The 20,729-nt window shown below is 46.4% G+C and overlaps 1 protein-coding gene across 1 annotated transcript; it reads left to right on the forward strand.

Moving 5' to 3' along the window:
• The first annotated feature begins 8,417 nt into the window (after nucleotides 1-8,417).
• Nucleotides 8,418-18,080, forward strand: odc1 (ornithine decarboxylase 1). The gene is made up of 11 exons (XM_064303062.1): nucleotides 8,418-8,576; nucleotides 11,069-11,214; nucleotides 11,456-11,607; nucleotides 11,911-12,084; nucleotides 12,217-12,389; nucleotides 12,646-12,862; nucleotides 13,422-13,505; nucleotides 13,830-13,992; nucleotides 14,229-14,344; nucleotides 15,183-15,397; nucleotides 15,902-18,080. Exons 3-11 carry the CDS (start codon nucleotides 11,506-11,508, stop codon nucleotides 16,038-16,040), a joined length of 1,383 nt encoding a protein of 460 aa, XP_064159132.1. The 5' UTR covers nucleotides 8,418-8,576; nucleotides 11,069-11,214; nucleotides 11,456-11,505; the 3' UTR covers nucleotides 16,041-18,080.
• Nucleotides 18,081-20,729: the final 2,649 nt, after the last annotated feature.

Here is a 20,729-nt window from a genome sequence, read left to right on the forward strand (position 1 = left end):
AGCATTCATTGGGAATCCATCCATTCCTCCATTCTCTAAACCGCGTAATCCAGGTCAGGGTCGCGGTGGCAACCCTATTACTGGGAATCTCAAACAAAATCACAAAGTAAAAAATGAACTGTTGTCTGATCGTAAAAAACAGTACACTGTAGAAAACTACTTGATCAGAAGGACTGACAACAAAACCTGAGAACCGCCTAGACGAGGTATTGCATTTGACTGAATTTGCAGGCACAAAAATGCATACATTCACACGCACATGAGCACAGGGCGTACACTCATACCAACATGCACGTACATGCAAACCTCAAACATCTTTTTTGTTATAGTTAGTTTCATCCATTTTCTAATATTGTAGCAGAAGTTGACGATGTTTCTTTTTTTTATTTATAAGCCATATTGTACATACACTATATGACCAAAAGTATCTGGACACCCCCTGGTCTGGGGCTGTTTTTCATGGTTTGGGCTAAGCCCCTTAGTTCCAGCGAAGGTAAATCTTAATGCTACAGCATGCAGTCACATTCTGGACGATTCAAGACGGGCACACAGCAAGGTCCACATGGAAAGCAATATAACACAAAAGGTCTCACGGGCAACGACTGTGCAAAAGGGAACAGAGACGATGAAGAGAAAGAGAGAGAGAGAGAAAGAAAAGGAGGGAGAGAGACAGAGAGAGTGGGAAGCCTATAATCAGTAAAGGTCTAGACAGAGAGCTGGAAAATGCAATGCAGGCGCAGTGCACGGTAGGGCGGTGAACTTTCCTTACTGTCATCCGCCGACAGCAGTGACCCCGTTTCTACAGGCAGGCCCTGACGAGTGGGTAGGTTTCCTGTCTCTCTCTCTCCCTCTCTCTCTCTCTCTCTCTCTCTCTCTGTCTCTCTCTCGCTCGTGCAGATTCTCTGTCCCTCGTCCTAGTCGCTACACTTCCACGGGAACCACCTGGCGTGGCAAATATGCCGCCGATCTCCCTCATGTCCACACCGTGTCCCTGCCCATCGACCCATCGCTCCTTCCTAATATCCCAAATTTTGTGTCCTCGTTTCTCCGCTCCAGCCAGTCGTGGGGGCACCTACCCCGAGTCCTAAGGTCCTTCTGAGCCTGCTGTGTAACACCAACGCTCCCCCCACCCCACCCCACCCCAACCCGCCGCCTGGCTCACCTCTTATTCTGGAGAACCAGAAGGTCTGCTGGTTTTCATTGTTATCTCAGCACTTACTTGATCGATTACAGCAACTGATTCCGCGGTTAGCCCAACTCATTTAGTTTGTGGGGTCTGAACTGGTTGCTATATTTAAGGTGAGGAGAAAAACTGGCGGACGCAGTGTGGCTCTGCAGGATCAGGGCTGCAGACTCCACGTCCGGGGAGTTCTTTAGCAGCTGCCACCTTTGCCTTACTTTTGTGGAGACTGAGGGACAAGGTGTGCTGTGAAAAGTTGTATGAAAAATGTGATGCATAAAACATGCGCTCGCTCACACACACACACACACACACTCATACGCACACACACACACTCACATGCACACTCACATACATGCACTCACACATACTCACACACTCACACGCACACACACACACTCACATGCACACACACACACTCACACACATGCACTCACTCACACACACACACACACACACACTCACATGCACACACACACATATGAAGACACACACACGCACACACACACACACACAGTTCTGTGTCTTACATGGCAGTGGGCCTGGTGTTGCCCTTGCAATGTGCCCTAACAATCATCACCTCAGTACAAGGCCTTGATAAGGGGTCAGAGTGAACGATAACAGCCCCCAAACCACACGGGGGTTGGGAGGGTGGGGGGGGCACTCAGGGCCACCTCAGATTTTGTCTCTCTTCCTTTTATGTGAGGGACAAAATCACTGAGCCAAGCTGCACCCCCCCCTCCCCCCCCCGAATACCCAATACTGTTTCAGCAGTGTCCAGGATCAAGGGTGCTGCACACAGAGGAAGGGGGCACGTGGGTAAAATGTCCAAAAACCAGGACCCTGCTCTCTTTCTGCTCCCCGGAAAGAAAAACGGTACTCCGGAATCTTCCGTCTCTGTGACCCCAAGACTCCTCAGTGTTCCCCCCCCAAGTATAGACTTCTGCCCCTCCCTCCCTCCCTCCCTCCTTCTGCTTTCACTGCTACACTATTTATTTAAAGGAGTGATGTGGCTTTTTTATTCCTTTAAAGTGCGTTTTAATTTAGTTTTAAAAATATTTCTTTTTAGATGACCTCATGCTGCTGATTTGCAGGGTATTAAAATGGAGGGGGGGAAAAAAAAAAAAAAAAAAAAACCCTGTTTGATTAAAGCCTGAATGACCTGGTGTGGGAAAATCATTACAGAGGCGGTCAAGTCAGAACCATGAAAGTCTGTGGAAACTGGAGAGCCCTGAGCCAGAATGGCTGCATGCGTATTCGATCACTGCCGTCAGACGCCGCCGTTTTGGTTTTATACGAGGCGAACGGTGCCAGGCGTGACCTTTTTTTCTCTCCTCTGAATGGAAGTTTTTTTTTCCGGTCCTACGCCCTGCCCGTCGAGGGCTGAGCGTGAACCGCCCTCCTCAGGGTCAGAGTCTCCGTGAGGTTAACTGGTGCACGGCAAAGGGGTCAGGTGACCCGGCAGCTGACGTCGCGCGTGCTTGTGTGTGCGTGTCCGGGGGAAGGGTGTGTACTTACCCAGCGCTCTCCTCCTCAGGCCGGTACCTTTATGGGAACTCGGCTGAGTATCGGTAAGGTGCGAAGACAAACACCGACGTATGCTGAAGCGTATGCCCCCTGGTGTCCTTGTGGCCATTTTGTTTTTCTTATCTAAAGTGTAAGGTGCCATTTTTATTTCGAGCATTACATTACATTACATTACAGGCATTTGGCAGACGCTCTTATCCAGAGCGATGTACAACAAAGAGCATGCCCCCCCGCCCCCCCAAGAAGTTTGTGCACAGCCCTGTTGAGCATCCTGAATCAAGAGAAAATAGGGGTACATTTAAAAAAAAATGCACAGCCTACATATGTTCTCTTAGCTTGTTTAATTAAATATTTTTACCCATAATCACTTTGTGCTGTGAATTTCCATAGCCAAACTCACACAACTGAAAATAACACTTACAATACAGTAACAAAGCGCTGCAACTACCAATAGACAATGCAGTCTTAACAAGCAATTTAGCCTTATTTATAGAATTAAAATCTTCTATTGCATTTCTGCTGCATAACTCATTCCAAGACTTTCCAGTGCGGTAGGACTATTTCACTTCATGCAAAACAAACAAACAAAACCAAATAGCAGTTATAATAACAAAAATATATATATATATAATACTTTATTTGAGAGAAATAAGAAATAAGATGATGGGGCAGTGGAAGTGTTTACAGCCCTGGCCTCCATGTGCTTAATCTCCAGGCTTGTTCGGCTGCTTTTCCTAAGCACCTGCTGTCACACACCAGGATTACATCCCGGTGGCAGATGACTTCTGGAAATCAAGAGCTAGGGCAGAAACTCTGCTGACTTACCGGCACACACACACACACACACACACACACACACATACCCGCACACACGACCTGCACGTAGCCCTTGTCCTGTCTGGGTCAGCTCAAGTGTTCGCGTGTGCACGGGTGCGTGCGTGCGTGCGTGCGCGCGCGCGCGCTTGCTTGCACGTGTACACGTGTCCGGGGAGCCATTTTAACGGCATTTAGGCCACGGACGGTTCGCGGCTTCACAAGACCGTTCACGCCTCTACGTCAAAACAGCGCGCAAAGACGTAAAGGCTGGGAACAGGCTGTTCGGTCCATCTCGTTGTGTCGTTCGAGCGCAGTGCGAAGCATCCAGCAGTGTGTCAAGCCCGGACTTGAACTCCCATAGAGACTCTTCTTCTGTTACGCCACGTTACCTGGAACGCTGTTCTACGCACAACGCGGAGATAAAATGCCAGCTCTGTGAGTAATCTCTGGAAGTCGCTCGTTTTATTTCTCCGTTGTGCGTAGAAGGGCTTTCCAGGTAATTTCATGGAAGAACAGCCACCCCTGGGTGTTCAAGTCCAGGCTAGGCACATTCCTAGGAACTCCTTACGGCACATGAACAACACAACTGGGACATCTGGGAAATTTTTTGCGATTCACTTCCTTAATCCTTTTTTAGAAAACCTCAAATTCCCACCTTGTTGTTTTCTTACTAAACTTCAACAGATTAATTGTGTTGAGTCTCTGTATAACTTTAAAAACATTTCCAAACCTGTAGGAAACTTAGCTACCCTTCATGCTCCTCACCTGACAGAAGGCATGCTTTGTGAGGACCCATTATCCATGTATTCCTAGTCTGGACTATGTCCTCCTGATGACTAATTGATCTGCTGATTTCACTGTAAAAATGTCTGTCTTAACATGTGTTTTAGCCTTGTAATGAAGCTTATAATCTTATTTTTTTTCTTATATGTGTATTTTTTACAAACACAACCAATCAATTTTATCCATAGTTCCTAATTACTGATTCACCTCATAGTTTGGATGGGATGGGGCCTGGTGGCTCTCTCTCTCTCCCTCCCTCTCTCTCTTCCCCCCCCTCTCTCTCACTAAATATAACCCTGCTAACCCTGAGAACAGTGAACATAACAAACGGTGATTCGCCAAGCTGAATGTAAACACCAAGTGATGTGATATTGATGTTATAAATTCTCAGAGCGTGCATGCCCATCTGCGGGACTTGTTGTGTGAACAAGAGTCCCCCCCTTCTGCAGAATAAGGAATACTGATTGTTTACCGTTCACAGCCTTGTGCTTTTTCCCCTTGTAATCCGACACAGACCTATCCGGGGTGACTCAGCAGTCATATCAGCTGCGGCCCCGGTGGCAAAAGCAGGGGCCGTCCTCGTATCAGTGAGATAACGCCAGGCCTGCCTTTGCACTGTGCCCTGTAGCGGGCTGAACCAGAGACGTGCAGAGGGGGGGTGGCTACAGTGGCTTGAGCTGCTGCCCCCTTTGTCCTCCTTGGCTGAAATGCCCCTCTGGACCAAATAAATAAACATTAGAGTGAGTCATCACACAATATCCTGATGTAGTGTGCCAACGTTGGGGTGTGCGGGGGGTTTCTTGGCTTGAACCCCTGCCCTTCAAAATAATAATAATAATAATAATAATAATAATAATAATAATAATAATAAACTATTTATATAGCACCTTTCATATCATAAAATGCAGCTCAAAGTGCTTTACAAGAGAAACAAAATGTCTGTGCACGCCACTGGTCTGGACACTGACTTTCTTCCAACTGATTCAGGTCTGAAGAGGCCTCCCTCTCCTGACCTCACTGCCGCTCAGATCGCTCTCCTCCCGATCGCTCTCCTTCCAGTCGTTCCACGCTGTCCTTTTATTCGCAGAATTTCAGGCTCCGTCAAACTGGGGTCACCCACCCCTGTACCTGTGTACTGACACGGTGGCTAAATACCTCCGTTTACTCAAGGCCTGTTAGTTTATCAATGAACGGGGGAGTGGGTGGGGTGTGTGTGTGTGTGTGTTGGTGTGTTGTTGTTGTGTGTGAGTGTGTTGTGTGTGGTGTGTGTGTGTGTGTGAGTGTGTGTGTGTGTGTAGTGTGTGTGTGTGTGTGGTTTGTGTTGCGTGTGTGTGTGGTGTGTGTATGTGTGTGTAGTGTTGTGTGTGTGTGGATGGTGTGTGTGTGTGTGTGGGGTGTGTGGTGTGTTGTGTGTGGTGTTGTTGTGTGTGTGTGGTGTGTGTGTGGTGTGTGTGTTGTGTGTGTGAGTGTGTGTATGTGTGTGAGTGTGTGTGTGAGTGTGAGTGTGTGTGTGTGCGTGTGTGTGTGAGTGTGTGTGTGTGTATGGGGGGCAATTTTCCCAGGGGCTCCGGCCGCCTCTGTAATCTACAACTATCCGCAATCTACAATCAGCAGTTTCTTGAAGGTGTAATCAGGTCGGGATTCCTCAAACGTTTTCTCCCCCCCGTCTCCCGCGGTAACGCCACGCTCGTACCGCCACACGCTCACATCCGCGTTTTACATTCTTTTACCGTCGTAGTTTCACCCCTCGATCTGCCCGGCGAAACACGCGCCGCGAAGGCGTCGGCGAAGAAAGGCGAGTCCCGTTGCACCATAACCAGTCCCGGCCTACCCTGCAAAGGAAACGCACCTGCCCACAATCAGCTGGACAGGAAACCGCGAGGAGGGGGGGGGGGGGGGAAGGATATTTTTGGGGCGCGTCACGTAGGGACTGATTTATGATTGAGCAGCGCACACGGGGTGCGCACGCAGACGCTGTCGGAAAAAAAAGGGTTGTTTGTTAACTTCCTGTCCTCTCCGGTGGAGAGGAGCGCTCACTTCGGGCTTCCTCAAGTCTTGTTTCCCGTAACTCTGTCTCAACAGCCTCGGTTTGAGAACATCTGGTTCGTCACCAATTAGTGAGGCCATCGCTGTGGGGAAACGGTAGTGAAAGTGCGTGCTTACACATTGACCAATGAGGGACGCGAGACAGAAGAATCCACTTGCAATAAAAAACACGGCTCAATGTTTAACATTCGTTTAGTTTCTCTTTGACGTGCAGTGTTGTTCATGCATTTTTGTCTTACTCAGTTTATTTGCTTAGTTGACATCCTCATCTATGGTGACTCACATAGATTTTATCTTTGCACATTTTCTATTTACACAGCTGTTCGTAAACCAATGCTATATATAGGTGGTGGTGTGGTATATATATATATATATATATATATATATATATATATATATATGTACACTGCTGACTGTATTAGCCTTATAACAATGTAACAAGCCATTCTATTATGTCTATGGTCATATTTATCATGAAATTATCAGGCCTATTAACACAGCTACTCAATCATACCCAAACCTGTCTTGTCAGTGTAACACCATTGTGCAGTTAGCCATTTATTCAATAAGGTTGGCCTGAAAATCATATAAAGCTTTCACAGAAAGGCTCAGAGTAGGAGAGCTGATCTGGGACCACGTTTTTCCCCGCCACATCCTAACCGTCATTATTATGTGGAGACCGACAAAACTGATCCTAGATCAGCAGTCCTACACTATTTTCACTTCCCCTCCTCCACTCTGCTCAGGGTGTATCTGAGGGGCTTCTGTTCTGACAGCCTTAATGACCTTTCACCCCAGTGAGACCCAACATTTCAGTGTCCATTTCCGGTGACCAAGACCTGCCCTGTCTGTTTTCAGACAAGGATCAGCAAGGGGATACACACACCCCTGGTGTACTGGACTCGTCATTTCAAACTAAGGGTCTTACTTTTTTAAATTTCACATTTCTTATATTGAGTTTTAATTCTCATGTTGAACTGGGTAATGCCAAGGGATTGCATAGCCTCTCAGATGTAAGGAGGATGATTTGGCAGCCGTAGATTTTTCAGGATATTTAATCAGGACGTTGGGGTTAGTAGCCCTACTCTATCATTAATAGAGTGGCCACTAATGACGACAGTTATTCATGATTGTAGTTTTTCATCTGCAGCACAAAAAGGACAACAAATCTGCCAACGTATTTCAATTCAATTCCCACCATAAAAACTGTGTTGCGGTTGTTAGGCATTTATTTCTAAGAGTGAAACGCGGGGCATGGGCACTATTAGTCACCATGGAAAACTAAACTTGAAATTACTGCATGAAGCTGTTAACACCTATATGGACTGCAGTGCACCAGCATATCTGGTGGTAACATGGGAACTTCATGATAAAAAGAGTAGCACATCCTTATATGAAACAGAATATAATTAAGTTCTCCTTTGTTGTGTTTTATTAGTTATAAATACATGTTGTACCTTTGCAAATGTGCGTAACACTAGATTTGCCATTGGGTTCTATACTTATATATTTATAAGAGCTATGTTTTTAACAGTACAAAAAAAAAAAGAAGCCAGCCAGATAGATTCATCACTAAGAAGTCATTTGTGATTTTTTTCCAGATTAGCTGCTGTTTTTCACAAATTCTAAAAGATGTATTTTGATGCAACTACATCATTGGAATGCATTAGTTTAAATATAATTTTGGATATTCATATACAAATCTATTGTTCTGTCTCGCTAATATCCCATATCTTCAATTACTGTTGGTTCATGTAAAGTTGAATCAAGTTTTAAGAATAGCCTACTTTTAACCACACTGATGAATCATACATTAGGTTTTGGAGTGGGCCCAGTAAACTCCTCAGTTTTTGATCTAACTTAGACAACAAGATTTCTGGAAATGTGTCCAGTCGTCAGCAGGATACCCTGAGTGTATTGGCGCGGTACACTCTTGCTCTTCTCCATCTCTTTCTTCCCCCGTCGCCTGGGCGCGTGGTGTCTACAGCAAGAGTAAACCGGTTGGCATGAATTTCAGGGCCGGTTTCAGCTGGAGTGTTGCCTTGGAGACGACAAACCTATAAATACAGTTCCTACCACGAAGCCGGCCTCTGACTCAGTCCCAGCTAGCAAGGCGAATAGTACGGTGTGAAGACACGCGCGGTTAGCTGGTCAGGGTGGCACAATACATTTTATTTCCAGGTTCCCCGTCTAATGGACACACTCTTTGTAAATGCTTTTTAAGGTGAGTGATGTTTATGATTTATTTTACTGAATCGACGATATACGCTTTCGCTTCAACTCGTGTACGGAGATTGCTTCATTCTGGTAGATTTTGTGTTACACATTACTGTAGTCATTGCTAATAGCCAATCGATTAACCCAGCGTTTTTCAGTTTACTACTATTTTAGATTATTTGTCGTACGTATTAGTGAATCGCTATGGAGGTCTGTCTCTGAAATATGTTCCGATGGGCGACAAGCGAGCGAACTAACGTAGGCTATTACTAGCTGCAATAAAAAAAATCAACGTGGCTTCTTTGTTCGCCCATGGTATTGGCAGACGAATATAAAACTCATCCAGACAAGGTCTGATTAACGTTAACGATACAGTCCTGGGATAATTTAACGTTACATACAAAGGTTCGGTATTGCGAAATATTTGATTTAATACAGAACTGCGTTGGTCGTAGGAAATCGAATCGATCTGACAGAAAACATAAGTGAAAGTCGACAAAATGGGCAGCCAAGTAAAGCTGGGGGACATTCAGTATTAGTGAAGAGCATTACACGGTTAATTATTGACATTAGGCACGCGTGTTTAATCGTGTAGCGCATATGATGAGCGGTAAGCCGTCTAGCTGTCGGTTAACGTGGAGCTAGACCCGCATGAGTGCTCTGGAATTTCGCCAAGATTCGAATGGAACCTTTCATCACTACCTGCAGTTCGGGGCGATACGTTTTATTGGCTTAGCTCTGGAGGGCCGACCTCGTGTGCGCCTCTCCGATTGGCCGTCGTTTACGTCAACCGAAGTCATATAATCCCTTGCGGTCTTATTGGCTGTACTTTGTCGCTCCCCCTCTTGGAGGCGGGTCCCGGTTTGCCGGCTCTGAAAGGAAGACATTTTACTCAAGACCGTTAGCGGCCTGTACTAGGCCCGGGCTGCATGTCCCTGTGGGTTTTCAACTCGACACGAACAAAGCACACGTCATTCAACAGCGAGAGATCTCGTCGAGCTTTTTGATTGGTAGAATCGGGTGCGCTAGATAAGGGTTGAAACGAAAACCTACACGACAGCCTATCTCCAGGAGTTGGGGTTGGGCAGCCCTGAATTTGCCTGTATTTTATGTCACACTTTGCCTAAATTACGAAAGTAGGGGTGGGTTCTTAAGAAGGCAGCTGGGATAGCAGCCAAAATGTCCCATTATCCCAATCATAACTTTACTAGCCCTGTTTCTGACTCTTTAGTGTTAATGTTTTCTGTTAGCCTGTTCACATTCTCAGCATGAACTGTACATTTCTTGTTTTATAATTTGTAATATTTCCATCAGTAATACTCGTAGAAAAGCAACATGTATTAGCATTCAGGCCCAGATAAGAACTATATTGTGACATAGGCACAGGCAATTTTGTAAACCACTAAACAAAGAAGGCGAAGATATACTAATATTACATTATATTATCTGAACCAGAAGCTATATATATATATATATATAATATGCTTTTTGGACCTATCTCTGACATGACCCACATAGGCACGTGCCTATGCGTTACCCTGGTCCTGTGTACATTACAAGGCTACATATTTGAGAAAACAATCTCGAGTGTTGACCCAACACTGTCCCAACAAGTTTAAAGTGGACGAGAAATACAATGTCATACAACTCTATTTCTTTTGCTTTTTACTTTAGATGTGGCCCTACAGGCCTGCGGGGAGCATTATTAACTGCAGTGGCCACTTCATTATTTCTGTATACTTTTTGGGCTGCTTTTTCAAGCTTCTAAGTCAGTGTTCCAAAACTCCATTGCTTTCAGTCACCAGCAGTGACTGTTGCATCAGCATTAGAATGTTCAGTTAACAACATTCTAATCACATATCTGTGATGTTGCATCGTGAAGAGGTGGAGGAGGGGGTCTTGGGTAAATGCGAACTGCAGACCCCTTGCTCCCGTCCCACAGGTGGACTCCATTTCAGAGCAGTCAGCCAGCGGTGTAGTAGTCGCAGATGGTAAAAAATTATGGCGTTTTGTTCAGGAATAATCATTTGGGTATTCCCAGGGCATACAAAAGCACTCCTGTCCCCCCCCCCCCCCCCCTTACGAGCCATCATTGAGCTCAATGTAAGCCAGCAGTCCAGTAATGGGAATAGCTTCAGCAGCTGAGACAAACCAACCTAATGATGTCACAACCTGGCTTGTCCCAAGATGGCTGTGCTGTAGTGCTAGTAGCTGCAAAAACAAACCAAAAAAAAAAAGAAGCAAACTATAGCATGTCTGTCTTTCAAATGCTGGTCAGTTTCAGAATTGAATCTCAGGTTGAAAAGCAAAAGGACCAGAGTCATATTACTGAGGGCTTCGTGTCCCACATAAAAGTGGCAACAGCAGGGGCGAAGCTGGGAATTCCGGGTCCCCCGACGGTGGTAGTATTTCAGCGATACACTTGGATTGTGTGGCGAGTTGCAAACCCGTCGTTTTAATGTGTGTGTGTTTCCTCTCCCGTTTCCCCTCCTTCTGCAGAACACACGCTTGAGGAAAGCGCAAACTGGCTTCTCTGCGGGCCCCGGCCTCGAGTCTTATCTGAAGGGTTTCAACTTCACCGGCGAACCGCCTTGGCTGCTCTGCACCTGATTACGTTTGCATAACTCCAGCTGTTTCTCATTCGCGTACGTATTCCCTTTACGGTTCACCGCACCTTTCTGCATTTACATAGGTCCACACAACTGACTGGCAGTTAATTCACTGATATGGATTGGGGTGCTGATAGTCGTGAAGGAACAGGTCTTTTAGTCAAGGAAGTTGTCCATCTTTTAGTCATCCTTAATTGATAAGGCCTTCAAGAGCTTTCCAATTATAGTTGTTTTTTTAAAATTTATTTCTTGCAACGTTTTCCCTTTGTCTCTGCAGATACTTTTGAAACCAGTTTCTTAAAAAGAAATAAAAGGACCTGCGAGACCATGAGCTCTTACACTCCGGCGGACTTTGACTTCACTTTCCTGGAGGAGGGGTTCTGTGCCCGTGACTGCGTTGAGCAGAGGATCAACGAGTCGTCCATGTCGGTGAGTGAGCGTGTGCTCAGAGATCTCAAACTGTTCCCGGAGGACTGCGGTGGCTGCACTTTAAAATCGGCGGGCAGTTCAGGCCTAGGGAACAAGGACTAGGCCAAGTGTGGACTCGTTGGCCATTCAGTCACTTAGAGTTAAGCTCGTGAAACCAACCGACACTTGCAGATGTCCTCGACCAAGATTTGAGATTCGGGGTTTGGCGTGTCATCTCGCTTTTGGGGGTTTTTTGGTAAATGGTTGTTTTTAACGGCTCGTTCTCGGTCTCCTTGACGTCCCGACCTCTTGTCGTTTCCCCAGGACGACAAAGACGCCTTCTACGTGGCGGACTTGGGGGACGTCCTGAAGAAGCACCTGAGGTGGGTGCGTGCCCTGCCCCGCGTCATGCCCTTCTACGCCGTCAAGTGCAACGACAGCCGCGCCGTTGTCATGACGCTCGCCTCCCTGGGGACGGGGTTCGACTGCGCCAGCAAGGTAACTGCTGTACACCCGAGGCAGGAGCATCAGTGTTTGAGTGCTTGTGTTCCGTAAATGACCTTGACTTAATTGGCTAATTAGAAGGCGTGAGATTAAATATTGCTGTATCACATTTCTCCCCCTTTTCAGAATGAGATCCAGCTGGTGCAGTCTCTCGGGGTGGACCCCAGCAGGATCATCTATGCCAACCCTTGCAAGCAGGTGTCCCAGATCAAGTACGCCTCTGCCCACGGGGTCCAGATGATGACCTTCGACAGCGAGGTGGAGCTCATGAAGGTCGCCCGTTGCCATGAAAACGCCAAGTGAGTGACTGCTGTGTATTTTTTCGCCCTCTTTTCTGCTTCACCCGCTTTAAAATAAAAATTAAATAAATTGTCAGTTGTAGGTGGGCCACTTGAAAAGCTGGGTGGATGGATTTGTTGGATGGATAGTTGGGTTGATATATGGAGGGATACATGGTGTATTACATACTTAATTTTCCTTGTCTGTGCATCTGCCGTGGAAAATCTCACCCTTAACCCATCCCTCTCCCTTGTCCTTCCTCCTCCTCTTCCTCAGGCTGGTGCTCCGCATCGCCACGGACGACTCCAAGGCAGTGTGCCGGCTGAGCGTGAAGTTTGGGGCGACGCTGAAGAGCAGCCGGCTGCTCCTGGAGCGCGCGCGGGAGCTGGGCCTCGACATCATCGGGGTCAGCTTCCACGTGGGCAGCGGCTGCACCGACCCCGAGACCTACAGCCAGGCCATCTCAGACGCCCGCTGCGTCTTCGACATGGGGGTGAGTGCCCGGCACTGTGTGAAACACTCCACTCAGCCGGCAGTTGGAGCTTGAGCTGGTTGTTAAGTGTTGTAAAAACTACCCATTTTGACTGTAATCCCCTTTGGCTAGATCTCAAATTCTGACCCTGGAGATGAAGTGTGCGAGAGAGACAATTAATGACTCTGATTAAGGATTTAAGTTCTGAAATGCACCTAAAATCAGCAGATGTGGTGACCTTTCAGGGTCTGGACTTGAGATTCCTGTCAGAGCTGATTATGTGGTTCTGACACTAAAGCTTCTCGTGTGTGTGTGTGTGTGTGTGTGTGTTAGGAGGAGTCTGGATTACTTAAAGTTGGGGTTGAAACCAAACCTCTTTGGACAGCCCCAGGTAGATCCAGGTATTTGATGTGTTCCACCTCAAGCACACCTGATACAAACTAAGTCAAGCCCTTCATTAGCTGCATCGGGTGTGCTGGAGATGGAACACATCAAACCCCTGGATCCACCTGGGAGTGTCCAAAGAGAGGTTTGGACGTAAAGGATATGTCCTCATGACTGACCTCTGGCTGTTTTGCAGGCTGAGCTGGGCTACAACATGACCCTCCTGGACATTGGCGGGGGATTCCCTGGGTCCGACGACTCCAAGCTGAAGTTTGAGGAGGTAATAATTTCCCCGTTTGCTCTCAGCTATGAAGCGGCGAAGATGTCGATGACCTCAAGTCTTGTCGGCCTGGAGGCTGGTGGGGGCGTAGTCGTGTTTTAACCTGTACTCGCTGGAGAAGACCTGGAGTAGAAATTTGTGTGTAGATTAGCCTTTCACAAATCTGGCCCTGGAGGCCGGTAGTGCTGCTGACCTTCTGGGCCAGACTAAGAGTATCCCTTGTGTGAATGGAGGTTGTGCGAACATCCTTGCTTTGTTGGGTGAGCTTGAAGAGCAGGCGGGTTTTCATCTCGGCTGATCTGACCTGTACGTCCTCGTCCGCAGATCACGGCTGTCATAAACCCAGCGCTGGACAAGTACTTTCCGGCCGACTCTGGGGTCAGAGTGATCGCTGAGCCGGGCCGCTACTACGTGTGTTCAGCCTACATGCTGGCGGTCAACATCATCGCCAAGAAGGTGGTGATGAAGGAGCAATCGGCCTCTGATGGTGAGTGTAGGAAGGGGAGGGGGGGTTGGGGGGGGGGGGGGGTCTTATAAATGGTAACGAGCCACATGTTCCCTCGGTAAGCTCTTTAGCCAGTCTGGCTGAGCTGTGTATGCTCTGTCTGAAGGCACAACATGTCTCGTCAGAAATGAGGTCACCTGTCAGATGGCACCTGTTTTGCCTCGCACAGCTCTAATCCCACAACCCCCCCCCCCCCCCCCCCTTCCTTATTCTCACAGATGAAGACGATGGGGCCAACGACAGGACCCTGATGTACTATGTGAATGACGGGGTCTACGGCTCCTTCAACTGCATCCTGTATGACCACGCCCATGTCCTGCCAACTCTGCACAAGGTGTGTGTGTGTGTGAAGCCTGTCTCCTGGCATGGTGCTCTTGTTGTCCTGGCAACACTGCCGAGTCGTGGTGCCAAGTCATTATTGTCTCTGTCTACATAAGTGACCTGGCCCTATTGCAGTGCCAGGTCTTGTTTGTTTGTGTGTCCCGGTAAGTCTCCCTGTTACTGGAAGTTTGTGTTTATGTACAGTCGTGTCCCTGTAAGTGACCTTGCCCTGCTGTACTGCCAGGTCATATTTGTGTCTTCATAAGTGTCCTCCTCCTGTTGTAGTGTACCAGGTTGTGTTTGTGTGTCCCCATAAGTGATCGTGTTCTCTCGTGTGTTCCCATAAGTGACCTTGTTCTCTTGTGTGTGTCCCCATAAGTGACCGAATCCTCTCGTGTGTGTCCCCATAAGTGACCTTGTTCTCTTGTGTGTGTCCCCATAAGTGACCGAATCCTCTCGTGTGTGTCCCCATAAGTGACCTTGTTCTCTTGTGTGTGTCCCCATAAGTGACCGAATCCTCTCGTGTGTGTCCCCATAAGTGACCTTGTTCTCTTGTGTGTCCCCATAAGTGACCGAATCCTCTCGTGTGTATCCCCATAAGTGACCTTGTTCTCTTGTGTGTGTCCCCATAAGTGACCGAATCCTCTCGTGTGTATCCCCATAAGTGACCTTGTTCTCTTGTAGTACCGGGTTGTGTTTGCGTCCCTATAAGTGACCGTATTCTCCCGTGTGTGTCCCCATAAGTGACCGAATCCTCTCGTGTGTGTCCCCATAAGTGACCTTGCTCTCTTGTAGTACCGGGTTGTGTTCATGTGCAGCCCCGTAAGTGAGCTCTCCCCGTCTCATTGCAGAAACCCAAGCCGGACGAGCGCACCCACCCCTGCAGCATCTGGGGTCCCACCTGCGACGGGCTGGACCGCATCGTGGAGCAGTGCATCCTGCCGGACCTGCCGCTCGGCGAGTGGCTGCTGTTTGAGAACATGGGGGCCTACACCGTCGCCGCCTCCTCCACCTTCAACGGCTTCCAGAAGCCCGACATCCACTACGTGATGTCCCGGAGCGCCTGGTACGTGCCCAAGTACCTTAACGTTTTCTGTCGGGCTTTTACTGATTCGTAGCAGTTGGTTTCCAAGGAAGGCACACAATGACACACGAAAACATGTGGATCAGTGTAAAGCTGCCGGCTTTTTCTGAGCAGCTGATTTCTGCATCTTGGTCATGAAAGGTGTAGTGTGGTTTTTTAAATCTTTTGAAAGAGCAGAAAACTTCTCAAGTCATTCACAGTGCAGTATATAAATTAGCTTTGGACTTCACGCAGAAATTTTAAAAGAACAAATCGGTAAATCATGCATCAACCGACTAGACATCCAGAACATTCCATCACCAGAGTTTTTTTATCAATTACTCAAAGGGAGGGGGTGGGCAATCTGACATAAAAAATGTAAAATGCTGATTGCATTTGCAGCAAAGGATTGAAATGTTTCTGTCGTGGTGAACACAGCTGTGGGTTTGAAAGCCATTGCAGGCCCTGACCTCCAGTGACCCCCCCCCCTTTTTTTCTTGTCTCCAGGCAACGCATTCAGCAGATCTCCACTCAGGGGCTGCATGGCCCCATTGAAGAGGCCTGTCCCAGCGACCTGCCGTCCTGCTGCAGGAAGGAGAGCAGCCTGGAGCTGCCGGCCAAGCCCTGCCCCGCCCACGTGCTGTAACCACTCCCATAATGCACAGCGCGCAGCACGCCACATTTCAGTTTTTGGGTGTGTGGGCGGGGAACTCACTTCTTGTACTTTCCTGTTTCAAGAAACCGGTTACTTGACAAGAAAGGGGAAGAGGCAAGAGTGTGTACGATCATCCTTTCTAAAGGATGTAGCGTGTGAATCTTCTCTTTCTGATTAATTGGGGGAACTATTATTATTATTATTATTATTTTTTATTTTTTATTATATTTCTTTGAGAACCTTATTTTAAACAGACACAGGTGTTGGCGTGTCATAAGCACACACATGCGTGCTTTCTGGTAGCGGAATAAAAATGTTGAGCAGTAGAACCAAATGCTTGTAGGCCCCCAAAGACGTTCGGCCTGAGAATCCATACTTTCGCCGGACAAATTGCATTCCGCGTCTCTGTGTGAAAGACTGAGATTTTTACCCCTGAAAGAAGGGCTTTTGCCCCCCTTGCAACCTCTGACATTTCATGGAGATGGGTGACACACTGTTGTGTGCAGGGGTGCCTTGGTTAGTTTGCTTTGCTAAACATTGCTAAGCTCAAAATTGCCTGGACACCCATTGGGTAACCCCCCCCCCCCCCTCCCACACCTTGCTGCAAGGTTTGGCAGATGTAGGGAAACCTGCCCCCCCCCCCCTTTCAGGGTCTGGCTGCTACAGACTTATTTAATATTTAATTTTGCTCATCTTTCATACAGAAATGCTTTTTCAGGGGACATGCAAACTTGCCTTTCTGCTCAAACCCTCCCACCACTTGAAGGTTTTTTTAAAATATTAATATTAAATAATGATAAAGAAAAAAAAATACAAATGATGTATTGAAAGCAGATGAGAGATGGAATTGCACATTTCATTTCCATTTCCTATGGAAGCTTTTTTTTTTTTAACAAAAAAAAACAAAAATATTTTGTATTTTTTTATAATAAAATGTTAACCCAGAGCACTGGTGTGTGGAGACTTTATTTGGGACATTGTCTGTAAATCTCATGGGGTGTATATATTGGTCACTACGCAACACTGCATAAAAAGAGATAAATCTGAACCAGAAAACTCCAGCATACACCGCTGAACTGTGGAAGTTTCTGTTATTTGCTGTCCGGAGAGGTTTAAATTCTACCGGTTCCGGATATAAACCATTCACTTTGCATGGGGAAGACGGGAAACTTCCGTGTAAAGCCATCAGTTGCCTTGCTGGCTAATCCCCTGTGGTACTCCGCCTGGAAACATTTTCATACCCGAGGGACATGTGCATTTCACACCTCAGTGACACTCCTGACACAGTGCTTTCCCCCCTGCTGGTAACTAGTCTCCAAACTGCCTCGCCTCAGACCCGATGAGAGGTGAGGAGTGACATGAGAAGTACCGGATCGCAGCCGTCGGCTCTTTTCCGAATCCAAGCGCGCAATGAAACTCCGCACGTGAAAGGCACCCCCCCTCTCCCCCCCTCGTTGTCTGAACACACGAACAGACCTGGAGGGAGGAGTCTAACCGTCAAAGCTGGATAGTGGGGGCATCTGTTACGCTACCTCTCGCACGGTATAAGTGAGCTCAACGGCAGCTAGTTCCCCCTCAGACGGGCGCTGTTTCTGCTACGCGCGACCCTGTTCATTCCTTAGCCTAGCGCACCAGCTCCGAGGCCCTGATCACAATCCGCGGTGTTGTCTGTCTTCAACTGGGAACCCCAGATTACACACAATTCAACCGAGCGCTGCGGGAATGGGAAATGCAAATACCAAATTGTTACTTTAAAAAAAAACATTTTGCCAGATGGGGAAAAGACCATAGGACTGAAAAGGCAGTGTTACGTTTCCTGTGCCATTTGCATTTGTCTATTACTTGTTTTTTACTGAAGGGTTTTAGGATTTAGCCAATTCAGTGTTCAGTTCTTCGTCTGAAAGGCAATGAAAAAATCCATGTCTGTAAAACCACAAGGATATGATTCATTCTTGGAAGTACACTTTACTTCTCAATAAAGATGAACAATAAAATTATTGTGTATAACTGAATAAATGTATTGAAATTCTGCGATTTGTATTTGTAATTTGTACAAAAACATGAGTAGATTATAACCATGTGGCTGGCAGAGTAAATACAATTAAAATTCATGATATGTAAGAAAAATTGAAAAGCTTACACAATTATTTTACCACATTATTCCATAATTAAATATGAATTATTCCGTATCATCTTCAGTCATTTTACCACAGTAACCTGTACCTCCACCATGACGTACTAAAAAACAATACTTGGTGCCAGACCTCGGTGTCAAATACCTATTTGTTTCGAATTCTGTGCTCTATTGATCTTGCTTTGTGAAATTGAGCCTGCCGATATGACCAGAAGGCAGGGTTTGCACTTTTTTGAGAGTATTTCATTGGTTCTAATACACCAGACAAGATCAGCAAAGTTTTGAAAATCCAAAAAAAATACGCATTTGACCCAGGCCTGCTTGGTGCTAATGTTGCTGTGGTCTGGTGGCGCGGTTAGGGCGCCATCTGCTGGCGAAGAGGGAGCGGTTTAGCCGGCCAGTGAGACTCGTAATTTTTTTCCGCATACCACTTTAGCGCAAATTACGCCCAGTAGTTTCATTGGTCAACACGACGAGAGGGTTGATTTGTTAAAGGAGTACCATGGTGGTTGAACGTGACACTTCCCAGTTGTCTTCAGGCAACAACAAAACAAATGTGCATAATTTTTTAATTCTTCAGTCATTTCAATGCACTTTAAAACGTATTTTTCTAAGCCTAAATTTCCCACGATAAAAATTCACCCGAACCGTCTGGGCGTGGTAATGAGAACTGTCAGTTAGCTATGATTGACAGACCGTGCCCCGTTTCCATAGCTACCCCCATGATACGCGCTCTCTTTGGGAGACTGAATTTTCACAAGCTAGCTAGCTTAGTAGGGCTAGTATATCAAGTATCGGTAGATAGCTAAGGTAAGGACGTTGACTTATATCCAATTATAATTTTTGATATCTAGCTAGCCAAGTTAAGATAAAAGCACAACTATAGCGTCCTCATAAAAGCAAACTAGCAAGCTAACGTTATCGATAACATTGTCTTATGAAAGCAAACCTCCTAGCTAGCTAACGTTAGCTAGCTAGCTAAATTAATATAACCAGAAATAATCTAAAGGCACTCTAATTTAAGTGAACCTAACGTTAGTCAAATATTTGCATTGTCTGAACAGCAGGACGGTGTGTGCTGTCAGATTTCTTTACGGGGCGTGGAAATGGGAGTAGTTACTGTATTAGTGACGTAGCAAAATGACAACTTTCTCAACCGGTTGAAAATAGGACGATGAATTTAAAACGCATATTTCTCCAAAAATACAGAACGGACATATTTAATACTTTGCTCATTGTGTTTCTTCTACAACCATTAGACTATTCTAGTGGTTCCCTGAACATACTGTTTAAAACAGCAGGGACGCACTGTGATCTGTTCCAGGAACCATTACTCTGTGAAGATTTTAAACCTAGTTTCAGGGTCTCTACGAACCTTTCAGCTGACTCATTGGTAGATGGATGATATGGTGCTGACGAAACGTGCTGGATCCCATTTCTTCCACAAAGGTTTTGAATTTGTCAGATACCAGCTGTCGCCCATTATCACTCACTAATTGTTGTGGTAGTCCAAATTGGCTGAAGATAGCTCCTTGATGGTTATCACTGATGAAGTACTTTTCATGATGGCTACCTCAGGCCATTTACTGTAAGCATCAACAACTAAGAACATGTGGTCTTCAAATGGCCTGGTGAAGTCTATGTGGACTCTCTGCCATGGTTCTTCCAGCCAGCTCCAGCTGTGGAACATTTCTCAGCTTCTGGCAGACTGAAGAAGCTTTGGGTTTTTATTCAATAGCTGCATCCAATCCTGGCCACCAGAAGTAGTTATGTGCAATTTCTGTCATTTGTACCACACCACAAATGCCCAGACTGGAGCTCATCGACCACGTTCTCTCAGAGGTGGTGGAATAATTACTCTATAAACACCCAAGGAAAAAAAAAACCAGGACTGAACTGTGAGCTCATTCCTCCTCATCAGATATGGCTTCAAACTCTGTTTAATCTCTTCTCCCCTTCTAGAAGTGATGTTGTCCATAACCTCTGACATGACAGGCTCAAGGTGTATGTGTTTCTTCACGTGCACTGAGGAGGTCACTGGAGCAGCTGCCACTTCTTTGAAATAGAAAATCTCAGCTTCTGCTGGTTCAGGGCATGCCACAGGCAATGGGAGTCTTGAGAGTCCATCCGCATTCTCATTCAGTTCAGACTTCCTGTACCTCATATCCTGTTGGTGGGCAGACTGTTGCAGAGCCCATCGTTGCATATGACTCCAACAAATGGTTGGAGAGTCTGTTTTTGCTATATGCAAGTAAATATTTTTTTTCTGGAAGCATTTTTTGGCTACTGTATTGTGTGTGTGTATGTCAAGGAATCTAAATGTATATAATTGTAAAAAGAGTCTTTTATTGGCTAACAGATTGCTTAGTTTTGATATAGCAGAATAAATACATCTTGGCAGGCCCAGCCCTATAGTCTTATCTGAAAGGTTTCAATTCTACCGGTGAACCGGCCTGGCTGCTCTGTACCTGTACAAAGTTTGCATGATCATCCACCTGTTAATTCCTGATTTCAATTTGCATTTACATAGCTCCACACAATTGGCT

This window comes from Anguilla rostrata, chromosome 1 (assembly GCF_018555375.3).
Source record: "Anguilla rostrata isolate EN2019 chromosome 1, ASM1855537v3, whole genome shotgun sequence".
NCBI lineage: Eukaryota > Metazoa > Chordata > Actinopteri > Anguilliformes > Anguillidae > Anguilla > Anguilla rostrata.

Excerpts from the sequence above, each read along its gene's own strand:
- odc1 (XM_064303062.1), top strand. The coding sequence starts at position 11,506 with ATGAGCTCTTACACTCCGGCGGACTTTGACTTCACTTTCCTGGAGGAG. Across the intron at positions 11,608-11,910 it reads TCAACGAGTCGTCCATGTCG|GACGACAAAGACGCCTTCTA; the intron begins GTGAGTGAGCGT and ends TCGTTTCCCCAG. Across the intron at positions 13,506-13,829 it reads CCAAGCTGAAGTTTGAGGAG|ATCACGGCTGTCATAAACCC; the intron begins GTAATAATTTCC and ends CCTCGTCCGCAG.